This window comes from Aphis gossypii, chromosome 3 (genome assembly GCF_020184175.1).
Source record: "Aphis gossypii isolate Hap1 chromosome 3, ASM2018417v2, whole genome shotgun sequence".
In the NCBI taxonomy this organism is placed as follows: Eukaryota; Metazoa; Arthropoda; class Insecta; order Hemiptera; family Aphididae; genus Aphis; species Aphis gossypii.
In genome coordinates, this window is record NC_065532.1 from 27,087,981 (window position 1) to 27,106,487 (window position 18,507).

Below are 18,507 nucleotides of genomic sequence, written 5' to 3' on the forward strand. Positions count from 1 at the left end.
AAACATACTCATATTAATTCCATTTTCGCCCAATAATAATTTTAACCAAATTCAAATAATTGAAATTTTTAAATAGGATAGTCCTTTAGACTATCTTTTAAAATACCAATTCAAAAGTGTTAATTATCCTGTGGTGATACGAATTAATTTTTTTACTGTATACTTAAATACTTAAGTTGATGATTTATTTCAAAATGATATTATTTCATCTAATTTAAAATTCAAACGAGTTGTTTCTGAGCTAATAAAACTGTGTATTCAAAAAATACCTTAATATATAAGTGGGTACCTATGTCTTTAATTATATTTTTATACAAAATATAATATAGAATATAGATGTATTTGTAAAAAGTATTTGCATTCATTGTAGAGCGGTTTAAGCAAGACCAATTATTACCGAAGTAACCTTTAAACAATAAACAAATATTTATAGCTTCTACATTTGTTTTTTTACTTAAAAAGTAACAGTTTTAACTCAAATCCAAAAAAAAGATATACCTACGTATTGTATTCAATTTTTTAGCTAAATCGCTATTATCTTTTTAATAAATACTAAATTCATTAGTAAATGGGTAGTATGATAATACGAGTAGGTATACGTCCACCATTCAAATTATATACTCCGGGTAAATCAATCAAGCACTTGTACAATATCTACCTTTTTATTTATTTTATGTAATACCTATATGTATTTCTAGCTACTTCTAAATTTATCAATAAAATTTAAAATTACATGAATTACCTTCATAGTCAAAATACTCTAAGTAATTCTACTTACCCATCTGCATATATTATTGTTTTGACCTAACATTTGTATAATTTTATGTTTTGACATTAAAATAAAACGTTTACATGTATATAAATATTACATAATACATATACAATATTGTCAATATATATACATATATAAATATGATAATAATATGTCACAGTACATTACTTTAAATAATCATCTATGTTATTATTTGGTGCAAATGTTTACTTTATGTTAATAGGTATCTAATATGGAGACAGAGCCATCCCAAGGTATTATAGGCTGCTCAGTTTCTGCCCTATTATAGACAAAACTATTTGTATTCACGATTTAAAAACTTAGTTCAGATTTGAATATTTATCAACTAAACGTCTATAAAATATAACGCATATGTTTAAACATAAATTAACTTTCTTAACCACATAGTAAAACGTAACGTAAAATTTTAAATTCAAATATGTACAGCTGATTTTACTATGAAAAATGATATAAAAAGACTTTAATGCATTTTATATTTTTACTCTCATTAATAAATAATAACGTCAGGTAATTGAATATTGTACCTATGCTACCTACCAAAATATTTTTATTCTAACAAACAATGCAAAGATTGCTGCAGAATGATCGATCTATTCAACTTATTATTTCAAAAAAATTTAACTAGGAATTAAAGTAAGTTATTTTACATGGTTTTATATTATTTCTCTAATAAAAAGATTTTCGAAAAAACATTAAATTTTTACGACTTTTTGTGATTATTATTTTTAAGTCTTTTACTTTATTAAAACTTATAACACATTAACTAACTTAGAAATATTTATAAAAACTGCATGTACAGTTTTATTTATTATTAGGTAAACTGAATAAGCTGATAGTCCGAAATTTGATTAATAGATTGAAATACCTCAGTACTCTGAATAAAAATATTATACGGAAAATAAAATTAGATATGTATAACGTTTGATGCAATTCAAAAAAATAAGAAACTTAAAAAATGATAAAGAAAAAAATTTAAAGAAAAAAGTTTCAAATAAGTTTAAACTTTTTGAAAGGCATTTCGGTTAAATCAGAATATAAGATCGAACTAGAAATATCAAGAAAATACATTAACTTTACGTACGATCAATGATATTATATTATAATAATATATTCGGAGGATTCGTACCTATTCCGTATTCGGCTATTCCAGAGTAGGTGTACCGTGTAGACTGTAGGTATACTGTCAAAATCTAAAACACACGGCAAGCCACCTGCGCGTATATGGCTGTCGTCATATCAAGTCGAAAGGTTTCGGTGTTCGGTGACTAGAATCGGCGCATCGCATATTATTAGCACCGTGGCAAGTGGCGAAAATAACATAATACATAAACTCCATCACTCGGAGGTCAAAGTCTGCAGGACGTTCCGCAAGACAAGATCGTAACTACGATAAAATTAAGTAACAAATTTTTATCGGGACAACCATTACCATATAACAGAATATAAAAATAATATGAAATTATGAACATACAGCAAATATTGTGTTATTCGGTTATTGTGTTGGTAATTATTCTTCCGAACATGTTACTGGTCTCTTTCGGGAGTTTATTATTATTATTTTTGGTTGTTTACAGCCTGCGCCCTCCCAACAACGACCACGGGAACGCGGCAGCACAACCGTGTTTACTATTGTCTGTTTGCCACGGTCCAAGGTCCGCTGCCACCACCCGTGTAACATATACAGAATTTTATATTGTCGTAGGTCAAGACGTCAAGTCAGTATCAAAAACTCGCCACAGTTCACTGTTTTGAAGACGCTATTATTATTATTGTTAATATATTTTTGTTTTTGTTCTTGTGATTTTACCAGAGTTTAGATATTTTTCCAGAAATCCCGTTGAAAAACAAACGGGTAGTCATGCCGTTTAAATTTCACAGCCACAACCACGTCGGACAGGTGCTGAAGATCGACAATACGTTGACGGCAGAGGGATACGAGCAAAATTATGAGTGAGTATAATTCCAGAATTTTGCGTGGATTACAAAAACATTTACCATGACCAATAGCCAACCATAAGCTAGAACTCATCGCAAAATGAATTCTCTAAAATCTCAGATTTAATTAATTATTTAAGAATTATTATTATAGAACGGGCATATCGTAACATAACTCGTATATATTAAGTATTTTAACTATTGATTTTTTTTCTTTAATAAAATTAAAATCTGCATTATACTACTACATACCTATCTATTTAAATAATACCTATAAGGCTATAAATATATTATTTTAATTAAGAATGATGTAGCAAATGGATATTATGTTCTAATTGAATAATAAGAATTCACATAAAAAAATGATATTTTTGTTATGTCTCAGACCCAATGACAAATGTATTAAACATCTATCTGGTAAAAATGTACACAATTATCCCTTAAAAAGATATTTTCTCAATTTCTTAAACTGCAATTAGACAGCAATTCTCAACTACCTAACTGTGAATGTGTTATATTTAATATTATATATTTTATTCTCATAATTTTTGTATATTTTGACAGTTTGAAAAACAAGTTACGTTTGATAATTGACGAGATAGGTAAAATGTCAGCTATAGCTCAAGAATTAGAGTTGCCGATTACCAGTGCCACCAAGCTTATCAATTCTGATCATGTTATTTACATGATGACTGAACAAATTACACCAGTGTAAGATAATTTTTGTTAAGTATGATTATTAAGGAAAAGTAGACTACCTTGCTTGATTGTAGGGTCCTATTTTCTACTTTGATTAAATATTAAACAACTACTTTTGTATTTAAATTAAACTCAAATATTTCAGTGAGATTGATTTCATTGTGTTTTTATGTTGTGTAGTAATTTCGCTGTTATTGGAATTTTGAAGATGGGATGGAAAAAGTTGTTTCTTCGCAACAAAAATGGTATAAGTTCAGAAACCTTGGTTTATTGTTTGTTGGATTTTTACATTCATAAGTCTAAACAGCGTCAAGGTTATGGAAAACGATTGATTGAATACATGTTACTGGTAACATAATTCAAACTTATTGTGTTATTAAAAATCATAAACTTTCTTTTTATTTTAATCAAACTGACATAATTTTATATTTATATGATTATATAGGATATCAAATTGAATGTTAATAAATTGGTTATTGACAAACCAACCACTAATCTATTGCAGTTTATGTGGAAAAATTTTCAACTATCAAAAATTGTAAACCAGGGAAACAATTTTGTTATTTATGAGGAATTCTTTGATGAATGTAAGTGTTCTACCTATATTTATATGTAAAAATAATCTATTTTTGATCAACTTCATTGAATAATTAAATATAATAATCATACAATGTTAATTTATACTTAGTTGATCAAAATCATGACAATACAGGAAATAGGTAAATTTATATTCAATGTAGAATTATAAAAATGAATGAAATTAAAATATAGAAATTAATTATTTTTATGTACTTATTTAGAACCGTCCACCTACATTTGGGCGTCATGGAGCTCATAAACATCATGATTCAATGGGTGAAGTAAGTGAACACAACAATTTAAATATTTATAAAAATAATTTATTTGTTAATATTATTTACAGATTATACAAGATACTGGAGCTACTTCTTCAATAAAGAGTGTGAATCACAACCATGACAATAATTTGTATGTTTATTTAAATTTAAAGTAATTTATTTTTTTATTAAGTGTATATTTGTATGTTTTTAGTGTTTATGACCAACTCACTAAAGTGAAACCACATACTGAAGAAGCTTTAGGTTCACTTCAAATCAATAAGTATGGTGACTTAGTAGAGCGAGATCTTAAATACCATCACAGCTCAACATGATGTAAAACACTATTAATTTAAGTTCGGATTTTATTAATTACAACTGAAATAAATTATCATTCAATTATATACAATCATCTTAAAAATTATTTATTTGTTTGATTATATCCTTTTTACCATAGTTGTTGGGGTAATAATATAATAATTATTTTTTATTACTCAGTTATACTTAATCAGACTACACATATTGTATAAAAGATAAAACTCAAACATAATAAAAATGTCATATTGTATAATAGAGTGAATGTATTATACATAATAGCAAATACTAAATACATGCAGTTAACTATAAAACTATAACTATATGTCTACATATATAATTTAAGTATACTATAGTGTACATACTTCCACTTAAAAAGTCACCCAATGTTTTTCTTCCACTAGCGTTTTGGATCTTCAATACATATTTACATACATAATAAACAACTTATACATACCAGATACCTCAATACCTGTGGTTATATGTGGTGCCGTTGCAATAGATGTTTGTTAAATTGAAAGTTGTTCAGCTGTTATAGGAGAAATATATTTATATGTTATTTAAAACCAATATGAAATTGGAACCAAAAAAGGAGAAATGCAACACAATGCTAGAAGCTAGATTGGAGCTTTTCAAAAGTAAGAAATAAAACAATCATTAGGTATACTTCAAAAAGTATGCTCAGCCACATACCTAGTATATTTTATACATTTGTTGTTGATAATTATATTTATTTATTTAATTTAACTATTTTAAATTCATTAAATTTCATTAACTTGCCCAACTTTGATAAATAAAATAATGTTTATTCCATATTATAAGTAATCATTTCAATTTTTACTTATAGACAAGTGTAAGTTACTAAGTGCAAAATGAACATGTAATTTATTATACTTTATTGACTTATATGTATACTATAACTTTTATATATACCTACTACATACTTTTGTTTTTTTTGTTACAAATTGTGCTGCTCTCCAGTGGTGCAACTAGAGTTAAAATCTTGAGTAGGTATTGTACAGTATTATGAATCCCTTACAACCCCTCCCCCCAACTTTACATAACTCTAGTATTTATATTATACTATTATTATATTTGCAATATAATTTTTGGAAAAAAAATTTAACACAATTATCAACATTTACAAATATGTTTAATAATTCTTCAGAAACAATGTCATTATCAAAGTCTCTTAATATTTATATGATACTTAAATTACTAAAGTGCTGCTGTAACATACTAGCATAATATATATTTTTAATCAATATGCAACATAAAAAAATAAAACTACATTGTTAAAACTATAGAGTATGGATACTTTAAATTTCAAAGACGTATAACTTGGAAGTGTATCAGCACCCCCGTAGATTTTATCATTGTTGCATTCGATTATAATTTCATATATTATATTCTAAGAGTATTATAGAATCTGAGTAATTTGACATATTTATATTTAATGCGTGCACATAGGCATACGCACGAGGTGTGCAGTATGCAGCTGCACACCTGTAAAAATGTGTGCCTACTTCAAATTTTTGATGAAAAATTGTTTAATTATTTAAAACTGATTATTGAGGTAGGTTAGTAAGTATGTGTAGTATAATATGTAAATTAATGATTTTATTTTATACAATAGTCAATAATAATATTAAATTTACATCTAATATTTTTTATTTTCATTATCAATAAAATAGCGTCTAAAAAATTTAAATTTATTACAAACTAATTGTTTTAATAGAGACATAATTTATCTAACTGAATTGTAGTAGTTCAAGTCATCAATCTAAAACAATTCTGCACACCCTGTGAAAAATTCCTGTGCACTCCAATGCATATAGTCGGTAGATTTCTTAACTAGCATTGATTTAGCAGTCACGCTTTAAAAAAAATTCACCTAGGTAACTAACACTCTCCGGAATTATTTTAATAAAACAGTAATATTTAACACTTATAAAACGTTGTTTATCTCTAATACGTCGTAGTAGTGAAATGAGAATAGGAGATATATATCAAATAAAGAAATACGATTGTTCACGGCGGTAAGCTTAAAAACTAAAATAGGGAATTAATCTGAGCCTTTTAAGTGGCATTATGTCTTCAGTTTGCCTAGTACACTTGGCTGGTGTCTACTTATAAACTTTTGTCTTATGTATATTATTATTAGTAGGTAATATTTTGTAATAACTAATAAGTAAGTAATAACAAATACATGATTATAAAAATAAAAGCAATCAATTTTTAATGTAAATTCAAAAAATAAGACAGTAGGTATTAACATTGATTAATTATAGAATAGTCTATAATAGTATAATAAATTATATTTGGACTATTTGATACGAGGACAGACGTTGTAAAATAGGATTTACAAGTTAAAATATTTACGAATATGGAAATTATAAAAATTCTTATTAATCAAATAATATGTTAGTATGGAAATAGTTGAGATTTGTATATTATTATTAGCAGATGATTTGCATTTTATAATTTATAATGGAATGATTATTTTTCTCATCCATAGACATATTAGAATGTCTATTAATATTCTATTATGTCTATGATTTAAACCAACCAGCCAAAACGGTTTCATACGGTTGCTTTTTAAAAAGAGTGAGAATAATTAATAAATCAATAAACTCCATCTATTATAATAATATAATATTATACCAGTTCATACTTCCATCTATAAATGTTTTTTAAAATACAATCATTCTGATTAGTGAGGTCTAAAATTATCGTAAGTACCCTCTTCACTTCAATGGCATTTGGGTGACCACGAAAACTTAACTAAAGGTATTTTCTATTTAATATATATATTGAATTCGTACGATTAGTCGATGGAAAAAATTGTTAGTCTACTATATAATAGGTATTCGAGACTTCAGAGTAACCCGATAGCCTGCTATTAATTTTCTTTTCGATCTCTTCGACAACCTGTGGACTATGACCTAGTCTGGTTCTTCATCTCGTAGGTAACGCTGCGACGCGATATCGATTCATCCGATGTCGGCAGCTTCGGACGCTTCGGTGCTTATCGTAATAGCAAACAAACAATGACTACGAAGTACCGAGTACCGACTAGCAAACCCAAGCATCGTCAGGATTCAGGAAAAACACGTCAAGGTCATAGGACGCCCATCCCCGTTGATCATAAATTCATAACAATATAAATTCATGACTGCAGCTTACGAGTTAGGACTTTTATAGTACTTTATTCCTTTACGGCTACACTGCGATTTGCCGTGAGTCACTTATTCACCATGCTAGTATATATTAACAGCTGTTCAACTACTGTTAACTGTTGTTTGTTTCCACTTTTCCAGACTCACAACAAAACAAATCACAGCAGTCTGTCTTTGGCCATCGACATTCGACATTTGTAATAAAATTGAAGTTTTTACTTTTTGTTTACGTCGTGTAGTATTTTCCAAAATACACAACATGAACTTCGGCGGTCAGAACGACAAGTAAGTTATATATTTCATTATGTAATATGTCCTATTTAATTGATGTTATATTAAAATATCATTCGAACGTCTATTCGTGCTGTATACCATCCATCGCGGGTAGCCATTTTCTCGTTTGGATCATTTTCAATTATCCATCAAGCTCAGTGGAATCGTTAGATATTACGAAAATATTTTTGTTACCAATCTACAATTTTCCAACATTAGAATATGCTTATTCTATATCAAAGATATTTTTATTGTATACCAACAATAAATTAATTGTTAAAATTTGTTTTACCTTACTAAATACTAATTAATTGTTAAATATGCTTAAATTAAAACTACTTTTTCTATTTATTATATTATAAAATTAATATTGAAATATGACCTACTACCACATAAGTTGTTTTTTCAAAACTCATTTAATACAATTATTATTTTTAATTTTTGTAGTGCATCACCAAACAAAGATGAGGCATTGCACGGACGTCATGATGCTCATAAACATCATGACACAATGGGAGAAGTAAATTTAATTTTACAATTTATAAATTTAAAATATTTATGAAAATAAAATGTATTGTTTTTATTAGATTGTACAAGCTCAAGGACAAGGACTTCCTGATAGTGTGAAAAACAATCATGTTGATTCGTTAGTAACTATAAAATTTTTATAAATTAGTTTAGATAATTTTACAGTTTTTATTATTTTTTTATCAAGGGTCAATAATCAAGTGAAAGAAGTAAATCCACATTCTGAAAGCTTGGGTACTTATCAAATTGACAAGTATGGAAACTGTGTGGAACGAGATCTTAAATATCATCACAGCTCTACATAATCTACACAATCTATCAACATTTAATGTTAGTATTCAATAGATTCAAAATACATAAATAAAATTAAATGCACTATATAAGGGCTTTTTAATTTTTGGGCTCACTTTTTTTTATTTATTCAAGAATTTTTTTATTATTTTTTTTTTCTCACTACAAAATATAATGTTTAATATTACCTATAACAAATATTCTTACTGATTTTCATATTTTAACAAACAGTATTTTTTTTTTATGTACATCATAGTTAACATTAAGTATTTATCTTTAACTTTTGGTAATAAAAATTTACTATTATAATTATAATATTTACTTATATTACCCGTTATATCTCAATAAGCCTAAATAACAAAAACTAAGCATAGAAAGCTTCATATTAGTTTAAACTTTGAAGCAGAAAATTATTCTTTGGATAGGTACACACGCTTAATTAATAATTTAAAATGTACACATTTTTACAACAAAATGTTCTAAAAACTAGGTACACAATTATATATCTAAAATATAAATAAATGGCAACAATTTTAGTATAATTGTAAATTTGCTGATTCGTGGCTAACATGTTTAACTTTATGAAACATTACAAGTTAAGTACAGATGAGTAGGTATTAAATAACAATTTTAAACAGACCAATGCTGTTCACTAACTTCATGCAGTAATGACTAATGACTAAACTTGGTTTTTATAATAAATTAATTCACTCTAATATTACAGCTAACAACTCATGTTGAGTCTGTTGAATGTAAATTAGTTAACTTGCACATGGTTCAGAAAAAACAAAGTACACATAATTTGCCATTACACATATTTTTTTAAACTTGATCTAAACTACCTACTAGTTTAAACGTAACTCTAATATTTAACTTAGTACTGTTAAAAATATCCCATACCATTCTAAAGCATATAGTTACAATCTGAATCAACTACTACATAGGGTACTTCACAGTACCAATTGTATTGTACCTTAGTTTATAGCACAACTGACTATTGTACATTTTCATTTAAGTACTTTTATTTTCAACATAACTATTCTAATTTACTTATCATTCAGATTGCTATATTTGTTTGTAATTTTATCCATTTGGAGTAAATTTAGCATATAAATAAAATTATCTGTATAATATAATATCATTATAATAATTTTATATTTTAAATAAATAGAAATAAACATAGGTACTATTTTAGTAGGTAGCAAATTGATTTCATTGAGTATTAATTTATGATGTATCTGTTAAATCATAACTTGTAGCTCGTAGGTACTTATATACTATAATAAAGTACCTATATAGGTTAAAATTTGTTCCAATAGTATTATTAATTATTTGATCTTAAAATAATATTAGTAAGACATATAATCTTATTTTTTCAAGCAAAAGTTCAATCTGTGATATTACATAACAGACCATAACCATCATTTTAAGACTTAAGGAATCAATTCATACAAGTTGAATAAAAGCTCTTGAAAAATACATACCGATTTTAATGGGGAATATTATTTTTACTACAGATTTAAATCAAGCACTGGTCTTAGTCTTGGTTTTTACATTTAATTTGTAGCTGGGCTACTATTTAATCTTTAAAGGTAAGGTTAATATTAAATAATAAATAAGTTTTTGCAGTTAAAAGTATGTTAAATAAGATAAATATGCATGATTATTATAGTGTAATAATAATTTTTATTTAGCTAAAATATTAAAATGTTCATTTAAATATTTCCTACAGATTGTGAATCTTATAGAAAAAAAAAGTATACAATTTGCTAATGAATTAGTAAAGTAAATTGTGAATAATATAATAATATGAAAGAGTTGTTAAATATTAAGTGGAGCTATGATGATATTTAAGGTTTCGTTCCACACAGTTTCCATACTTGTCGATTTGATAAGCACCCAAGCTTTCAGAATGTGGATTTACTTCTTTCACGTGATTATCAACCCTAAAAGAAAAAAAAATTTTTTAATGAATTTATGGAAATTTATTAGTTACTAATTTACTAACGAATCAACATGATTGTTCTTGTTCTTCACATCAGGAAACTCTTGGCCTTATACAATCTAATCGAAATTATATGTTTTATTTTCATAAATATTTATATAACTTATAAGATATTAAAATACTCACTTCACCCATTGTGTCATGATGTTTAAGGGCATATTATCGTCCATGCTTTTCTTTATTTTTATTTGACGATAACCTTATAAATTTTAAACAACATTAAAAAAATAATTATAACTTGCTTAAAATGGTAGCTTATACATATATTCAGTTCAAACAATAAATCCTTGAATGTTAGTAGGAATCATTTATACGAAATAACATATAATATTTGAATTTACATGTAACAATGTCTTGTAGTTTACTAGTAATATTGGAATTTTAAAGAAAAAATATATTTAAATATTTTGGCAAAATTAGAGTGTGAAATTAAAACATAGATAATTTTAATCAGAGTATTTAAAATCCATTAGGTTAAAAAGTCTTCATTATTTTACGATTTTAAAAAGCATATAGATTATAGAATAGATGTAATAATAATTAATAATTTGAAAAGCTTCGACAAAAAAATGACAACTGCTACGTAATAATTATACTATGGGAAATATAGTATAAATGTATAATACACAACTCACTCGTTGGTTTTCCCGCCGAAGTCCATTTTGCTATGTTTTCCGTTGTCGTTTTGGCAACATTTCCAAATCGTAATCCTAACGAGACGAATTATTACTTTGATCTTGTGTCGTACTGTCGTAGACGTTTTAGTAAGCCGTGGGCGTTCAATAAGTGATGATGACTCATGAGTCATGAACGACGAGTCTGATATGTTTTTGTTGTTGTTTTGAGGTTTTCCAATTTCCTGACGACGTATGTTATTCTCGGTTTATACTTTGTTGTCGTTACTCGTATTAGTTGTTTACGACGAGAGCCGAACGTAAAGGGCGACGATGACGTACGATGACCTTGAACGCGTTTCGGACCTACCCCACGCCATATGAATTAGTGCCGACTGCTGATAGGATAGACTAGCATCATCCAAGTGACTGGCTAGTGGCTACCTTAATTTCATCTGCTTTTTGAAGTTTTTACTTTGTACAATCAAATTTGTTTACATGTTTTGACTGTTTTTATTTTCAAAACAATTATCTTATAGCCATTTCTAATATATAGGTAATTTTCATTTTTCAATGATCACAGCACACCGCACAGCTTAAGAAAATCATAACATTCATAACTAATAACGCTTGTAAATAGCTCGCACTGCTCGCAGCTATGTCGGGAAAACGTAATTTCGAAAGCAAAAAGATTATAATAATAGTATCGTATAGATATCAATAATATTTACATTATGATTGCACAAGGCAGAATCGTTTCATTATTATTTTCATTACACATCCATACTTGATACTTTGCGTTTGTGCACCTGCAGGGCTACAGCCGGTAGCCACTCGCTTGAGACATGGGTACGCGGAAAACGCTACCTGATTTTCATGGAAAAAATTATACCGTGTTTTTTCCAATATTGCAATTTCTTCTTCATAAAAACGCCCAAACAATTGGGACTTCGGAAATATGATGTGGCGTGTGTATGTTGGACGTCGATAGTTGGTACTCGATTCAAAGTGGAGGTTACCTGATATTTTCTTGCCCGTCCCGTCAACAGCCTGCGTACTCAGCCGTTCAGACTCCACAACGGCAAAGTCCGCCATTGCAATACATAATTATTATAGTCATCAGTGATCATTTAGCATTTCAGAATTTCACTTTTCAGCTCATTGCTGTCTCGAAATCATCAGCATTTTCAAATATCGAATAATCAAAGACGATAATCGCAGAGAAGAATATTTTGTGCAATTTTTTAAGTTTCAAACGATTATTCCATTCACGCCTTAAGGTTTCATTTATCCGCTGTGCTCGAAACTAACAAGACAAAAATGGAGTTTAATTTCAATATCGGAAACGTAGCCACTAATGAAGTTCTAAAGATTAACAACAAGTTAACGGTCCAAGGACATGAAGAAAACGAAGAGTGAGTATCTACGTAAAAATATATCAAAAAAGGTAGGAAAACGGGTAACGCATTGTTCAGTTGGTGTTAAGTAATTGATGAAGTACCTATTAAACCTATTAAAGTAAAATTTGAATCATCATATTTTAAATGATACATCATTTGTATGCAAAAAAATGATTCTGTTAGCCTATATCACAAAGTACATTGCATGATGTTTTTTGATATTAAAATAAATTATTTTACTATTGTAATAACTAATAATAATATATAGGGTTCAGATTTTAAAGCATAGGTGTGTTTCTTTTTTTTATACATAAGATAAAAATACATAAATTCAATTCGTTTCACGTCATTCAGAATTCAAAAAAAAAACAATTTATTTTTGCTTTTTTTTATGTAAGAATGGCGGACAATTTCCCCCATTACTTTTTTTAAGTTTATTATTTAATATTTAATAAGAAATTATTTTTTTCCAGTAAAATATGATTTTTTTTTTATAAATATAATCAATTATACTATAATTACCTATTATAGTAGATGTATATTTTCGATCAATTCAACTACTTGAAACAATAAAATAATAGTAATATTATATTTAAAAGATTGTCTAAATAAAAAAGTAATAGTACTAGCATATTGTATTATTCGATAGTACTATCTAAAATTAATAAACTATTAAAAATTAAAACAGGTACGGGTTTTTTCACAAAAAAAATAAATATGAAAGATGGTTACAAAATATGTGCTTAGATATAAAAAAAGTATCAGAAATCAAATGTTTTTTACAAAATATATCATTTGTAGGTCGAAATTTTTAGACTATATTTCATAAATATTTTTTAACCTTTTATACTTATATAATTTTTTTGCGTCTTATTATATTTATGAAAAAAAATAATTTCTTATTAAATTATTAAATAATAAACTTAAAAAAAATGGGGGGGGAAATGTCCTACTATGCCAAAAACAGTCGGGGGGGAAATTGTCCGGTTACCTTTAGGTAAATGCTTTTTTTGATTATTATTATACAGCTGTGGATTTTTCATATGTTTATTATGCTATTGCAATAGATAAAAAATGAATTAAAAATAAATGCAAAAAACCAGAATACGGACTAAATGGTTATATTGGATTATTATTGTTTTCATTATCGGCTTGTTTATTAAATGTACCTATGAATAAATGTATAAACGTATAGATTATCAATTTACTATATCCTGCAGTATATATAGTATATACGGTCAGTATGTCTTTAACATCGATATCGACCACTTCAGAATTTAAGATTTAGGGTTTAAATTTAAAACCTTGTATGAAGTATACACTAATCACTTAAGTGGATGTAGAGTTCGTTTTCTATGTTTAAAAACATTCTGTCGGACAATAAGTAGTCAGTTTCACTTCTGCAAATCTAAGGAAATACGTGGTACTTAGTTAATTCTTTTTTTAATTTAAATTAATTTTTTAAATTTTTAAATTCATTTTTTATAACTAGTTTTTATTAATTTTTGGTCTTGCTTTTTTAAAAAATAAATATGCCTATTTTAAAACAATCGTGAGCTTTTTTGTTGTTTATCATAATAGGTACTTTAAAATCCGAGCCTTAGTAATATACTAATATGGTAATACCTTGGTCGATTTAATCTATAATATCTTAAAATTAAGTTATATAATGTTTTGAAGATGTCATTACGTATAGTAAAATTCATAATATAGGATCGTAAAAGATTTTAGTCCATGTAAATAATAATTTTGAGTTATTATAAAATGATTGACATTGACAGGTTATTTACTTTATAATTTTGTAATTTCATAAAAAATTGAACATAATTGTCTAAAAACATAATTGTGAGTACATGACACAAATTTGCTATGATAGGTATACGTTAAGATATAAAAAGATATTTTTTTTATAAATTTTTAACTACAAAATAGTTTAAAATACTTGCTTATTTCGTCAATCGTCATAAGTATATTATCTAACTTCAAGTAGTTCAAGTGCACGTAAAAAAATTATGCTCGTATTTTCAATAATATTATACATATAATAGAACAATAAATTATATAGGATCTTGTTTAATTTTTTAATCTTTTTGATCGAGCAAAAACAATTTTTATTGACATTTATAAGAAAATTAAAAAAAAAAAAATCGAAAATTTCAATTATTTTTAAGTATCCAAAAAATATTCAAAATACCTGGTATTTATTTTAGATAATTTAAACATTTGATATAAATTTCGAGTAGGTAAGTGCAATTATTCGTTTTTTAACTACAACTGAATTATAAAAATCTTTTAATATAAAGAGAAATAATTATTTTACGGGTAAAATTAAAATGCAATTTCATAAAAATTTGAATTTCAAACTCTTATAAAAAAATGTATTCGATTTCGGTAGAATTTTTTTTTAAATATAGGTATGGTAAAAACCTTAAAAATAACCTTGTATATTAAAATTTATAATCTGTAGTAGGTATGAGTAATAATATTTTTTTACATTTTTAACTACTTAATTTTCGCAATTTTGACGAAATTCTTTAAAATTCTTCCATCAAAACTTAAAAAGAATATTTTGTGGATTTACGTTTCAAATTTTTATTTTAATTTCTTTTAATAATAAGTTATAAAAAACCTAACCTAATCTTGTATTAATTTTTTTTTTTGGCATTTATTGGAAAAAATAAATCGAGTATTTCAATTGATTGTATGTAAATACCTTAATCAAAATATTTTGAAAATTAAAGTAATTATGAAAATGATATTATGAATACCTTGTAAAAATTTAAAATTTCTAAGATTAGCTAATTTATGATCCTCTAAAGTTCTAACTAGATCCAATTCACAATTTGAAACCACCCCTAAGGTTGAAAATTGAATAATTTTTACTAAACCAAAGGTTAGGTATAAAAGACAAAAAAAACATAGTAAAATTAATACATTTATTGTTCTGAATCTAAAAGTTTGAGTAGATGTGTAATATATAATTGATATTTCGATTAGATTTTTAAAAATGTAACCTTATCACAGACTACGGTAGATATCCAGATATTTCTTTTATTTTATATTTGTTCATATTGTATGTTTTTATTTATTTAGTTTAAAAAACATAATGAAATTGATCATTGACGAAATGGGTAAAGCATCAGCTGTATCACAAGAGTTAAAGTTGCCAATCACCAGCTCCAAGAGACTTGTCAATTCTGATCATGAAATTTATATGATGACTGAACACAATAAGCCAGAGTAGGAAATATATTATATATTATTTTTGCTTTTAATTAATTAATTTATAATTTATAGCAATAATTATTGTAATTATATTTTGTTAACTAGGCATTTTGCTGTTGTTGGGTTTATAAAGATGGGATGGAAAAAATTGTTTCTTTATGACAAACAAGCTTCCCGATCAGAAGCCAGGGTCTACTGCCTGTTGGATTTTTACATACACGAACGTAGGCAGCGTAAAGGTTATGGTATACGTTTGATGCAATGCATGTTACAGGTATAAAATATTTTTTTTATACCTCATTATTATTTTTATATCATTCAGAAAATTTTTATTGGTTATTAAAAATTTACAATTCTACATTTTTAGGATGTTGGTTTAGAGGCCAAAAATTTAGCTATTGACAAGCCAACAAAGAAATTATTGCAGTTTATGTGGAAGCATTTTCAATTATCTAAATTGGTAAACCAGGGAAACAATTTTGTCATCTTCGAAGAGTTTTTCCACAATGCATGTAAGAAGTTTTAATATTTTATAGTTTTAATTCTTTTTTTACTCATAAATATTTTAATTTATAGCAGAGGAAAAAAATAACCAAGACCCTTCTGGAAATCGGTATAAATATAATTTAAATAATTAAATTAAAGAACTTAAAAATAATTTAAAATACCAATGTATTATTTTATTAGGGCTGAAGCATACAAAAGTCAACCAATGTTTGGACGGCATGGAGCTCATAAACATCATGATTCAATGGGCGAAGTAAGTTTTAATTTTAGTTATACTAATTATAATAATTTATAATACCTACTTATAAACTGTTATTGTTTATCATTTATAGATTGTACAAGGTGAAGGTGATGCTGCATTTGTTAAGTTCAAGTACAACCATGACACTGATTTGTTAGTATTTAAAACAATTACTAATTTGAATTTACAAAGTTTTTTATATGTAATTTATTTTAATTAATTTAGTGTTGATAATCAGTTCAAGGAAGTTAATCCACATCCTGAAAGTGAAGGTGCATTTAAAACTGACAAGGATGGATACTCAGTAAAACGAGATCTTAAATTCCATCACGATTCTTTGTGGTAACTTAAATTGACAACATATCCAAATAATTCTCCTGTATGTTGTGTCCTAATGACCTAATTTCACATCCAAATGCATAATTAAAATTATATGATTATGAAGTTTGTTGCACTCAAAACAGTATAAACTACAAATAATTTACATAGTAATTATTTATTATTTTAATTTTTTTTTAAATGTATTTCAACTTATAAAGTTTTACTTCCCAATTACTTTTTAATAAATCTTATTTTTATTATAACTTGTAAAGTACAAAAATACTTTTGTAGCAAAGTTACAAAGTACAAATTTCAAACATTTATTTTAATAAATTTTTAATAATTCTAAGTTATTAGAATCAAATTTTTGTTTTATTATTTCACCGAAACCTAAAATGTTTATTGTATTGAGTATTTCTATAAATAATTATACTTGTATGATGCATTTTTAAGCATAAAACTGGACTGTATAAATTGGTTTGTATGATGTTAGTATAATATGTTAAATATAGTTTCTTAATTTGTATCATTGTTAGGACATAGATGTTGTACCTAGTACTAAAAAACTAGTAAAATTGATTGCAGTATTACATTAAAAAATAACAGTGCTTTGTTATAAATGTTTAAAATTTACTGTTATAATCTAAAATTCTAATATATATATATATATATATTATATATTAGAACTATATTTTACATCATATAATCATGTCATCATTATAATATCATCATATAATACATCATTCACATCATTGTCATCATTGCATATGGTACTTACAGTAATTGACAATTGTACACTGTAAATAGTGTAAACTGTAAGTGTTTGTTTCATTTTTTGGAGACTAAAAGTTCTTATATGTTGAAAAACTTTGTTTTCCATATGTTTTTGTAAGCAGAACATATTTTAAAATAAGCCAAAATGGTTGATTATAACTAAAATAATTATATAAATGAGTAAATTCAATAAAAATTTCAAAAAATTATCTTTTAAAACTTTTAGATTTTATTTTATACTTACATGACACATTTAAAACTTACTTAGCAATAAATTATAAAAATTGCAAATGCAACAATGTCCATGTTTTTAATTCTAATCATGTATAATGGGTACATAACCCATTTATTGTTCTTGAAGTCCAGATTTTAAAGTTTAGTACTGAATTTTAAGATAATCATTATTTTAAATGCATAATATCACGGTCCTCTACCAACTGACACGATTGAACATTAACAACTTTTTTTTTTTGAAATTTCAGTTTACCACCATTAGGTAAAATAGTTTAATAATAGACTTATACATTAGGTGTAATAGGCTATAATATTTTCCTTGTAAACGGTTTTTATA

General features: G+C 26.2%; 2 protein-coding genes, 1 long non-coding RNA gene and 1 pseudogene across 4 annotated transcripts; 3 read left to right on the top strand and 1 right to left on the bottom strand.

The window, feature by feature from the left end:
* Positions 1-1,681: 1,681 nt before the first annotated feature.
* Positions 1,682-4,687, top strand: LOC114125016 (alpha-tubulin N-acetyltransferase-like; annotated as a pseudogene).
* Positions 4,688-7,654: 2,967 nt separating this feature from the next.
* Positions 7,655-9,158, top strand: LOC114125024 (uncharacterized). The gene is made up of 5 exons (XM_050204326.1): positions 7,655-7,817; positions 7,899-8,042; positions 8,478-8,550; positions 8,618-8,676; positions 8,746-9,158. Exons 2-5 carry the CDS (start codon positions 8,017-8,019, stop codon positions 8,861-8,863), a joined length of 276 nt encoding a protein of 91 aa, XP_050060283.1. The 5' UTR covers positions 7,655-7,817; positions 7,899-8,016; the 3' UTR covers positions 8,864-9,158.
* Positions 9,159-10,102: 944 nt separating this feature from the next.
* Positions 10,103-17,461, top strand: LOC126551307 (alpha-tubulin N-acetyltransferase 1-like). 2 transcript variants are annotated; one of them, XM_050204324.1, is made up of 9 exons: positions 10,103-10,441; positions 12,626-12,883; positions 15,962-16,108; positions 16,199-16,367; positions 16,461-16,605; positions 16,670-16,706; positions 16,781-16,853; positions 16,933-16,994; positions 17,067-17,461. In XM_050204324.1, exons 2-9 carry the CDS (start codon positions 12,789-12,791, stop codon positions 17,185-17,187), a joined length of 849 nt encoding a protein of 282 aa, XP_050060281.1. In that variant the 5' UTR covers positions 10,103-10,441; positions 12,626-12,788; the 3' UTR covers positions 17,188-17,461. The 2 variants fall into 2 exon arrangements, with proteins under 2 accessions (XP_050060281.1, XP_050060280.1); XM_050204323.1 differs by lacking the exon at positions 10,103-10,441 and adding an exon at positions 12,436-12,554.
* On the bottom strand, positions 10,452-11,630 carry LOC126551309 (uncharacterized). The gene is made up of 4 exons (XR_007605188.1): positions 11,490-11,630; positions 10,981-11,053; positions 10,858-10,913; positions 10,452-10,795 (listed from the first exon to the last, which is right to left on the bottom strand). It is a non-coding gene; the product is annotated as an uncharacterized LOC126551309 (long non-coding RNA).
* Positions 17,462-18,507: the final 1,046 nt, after the last annotated feature.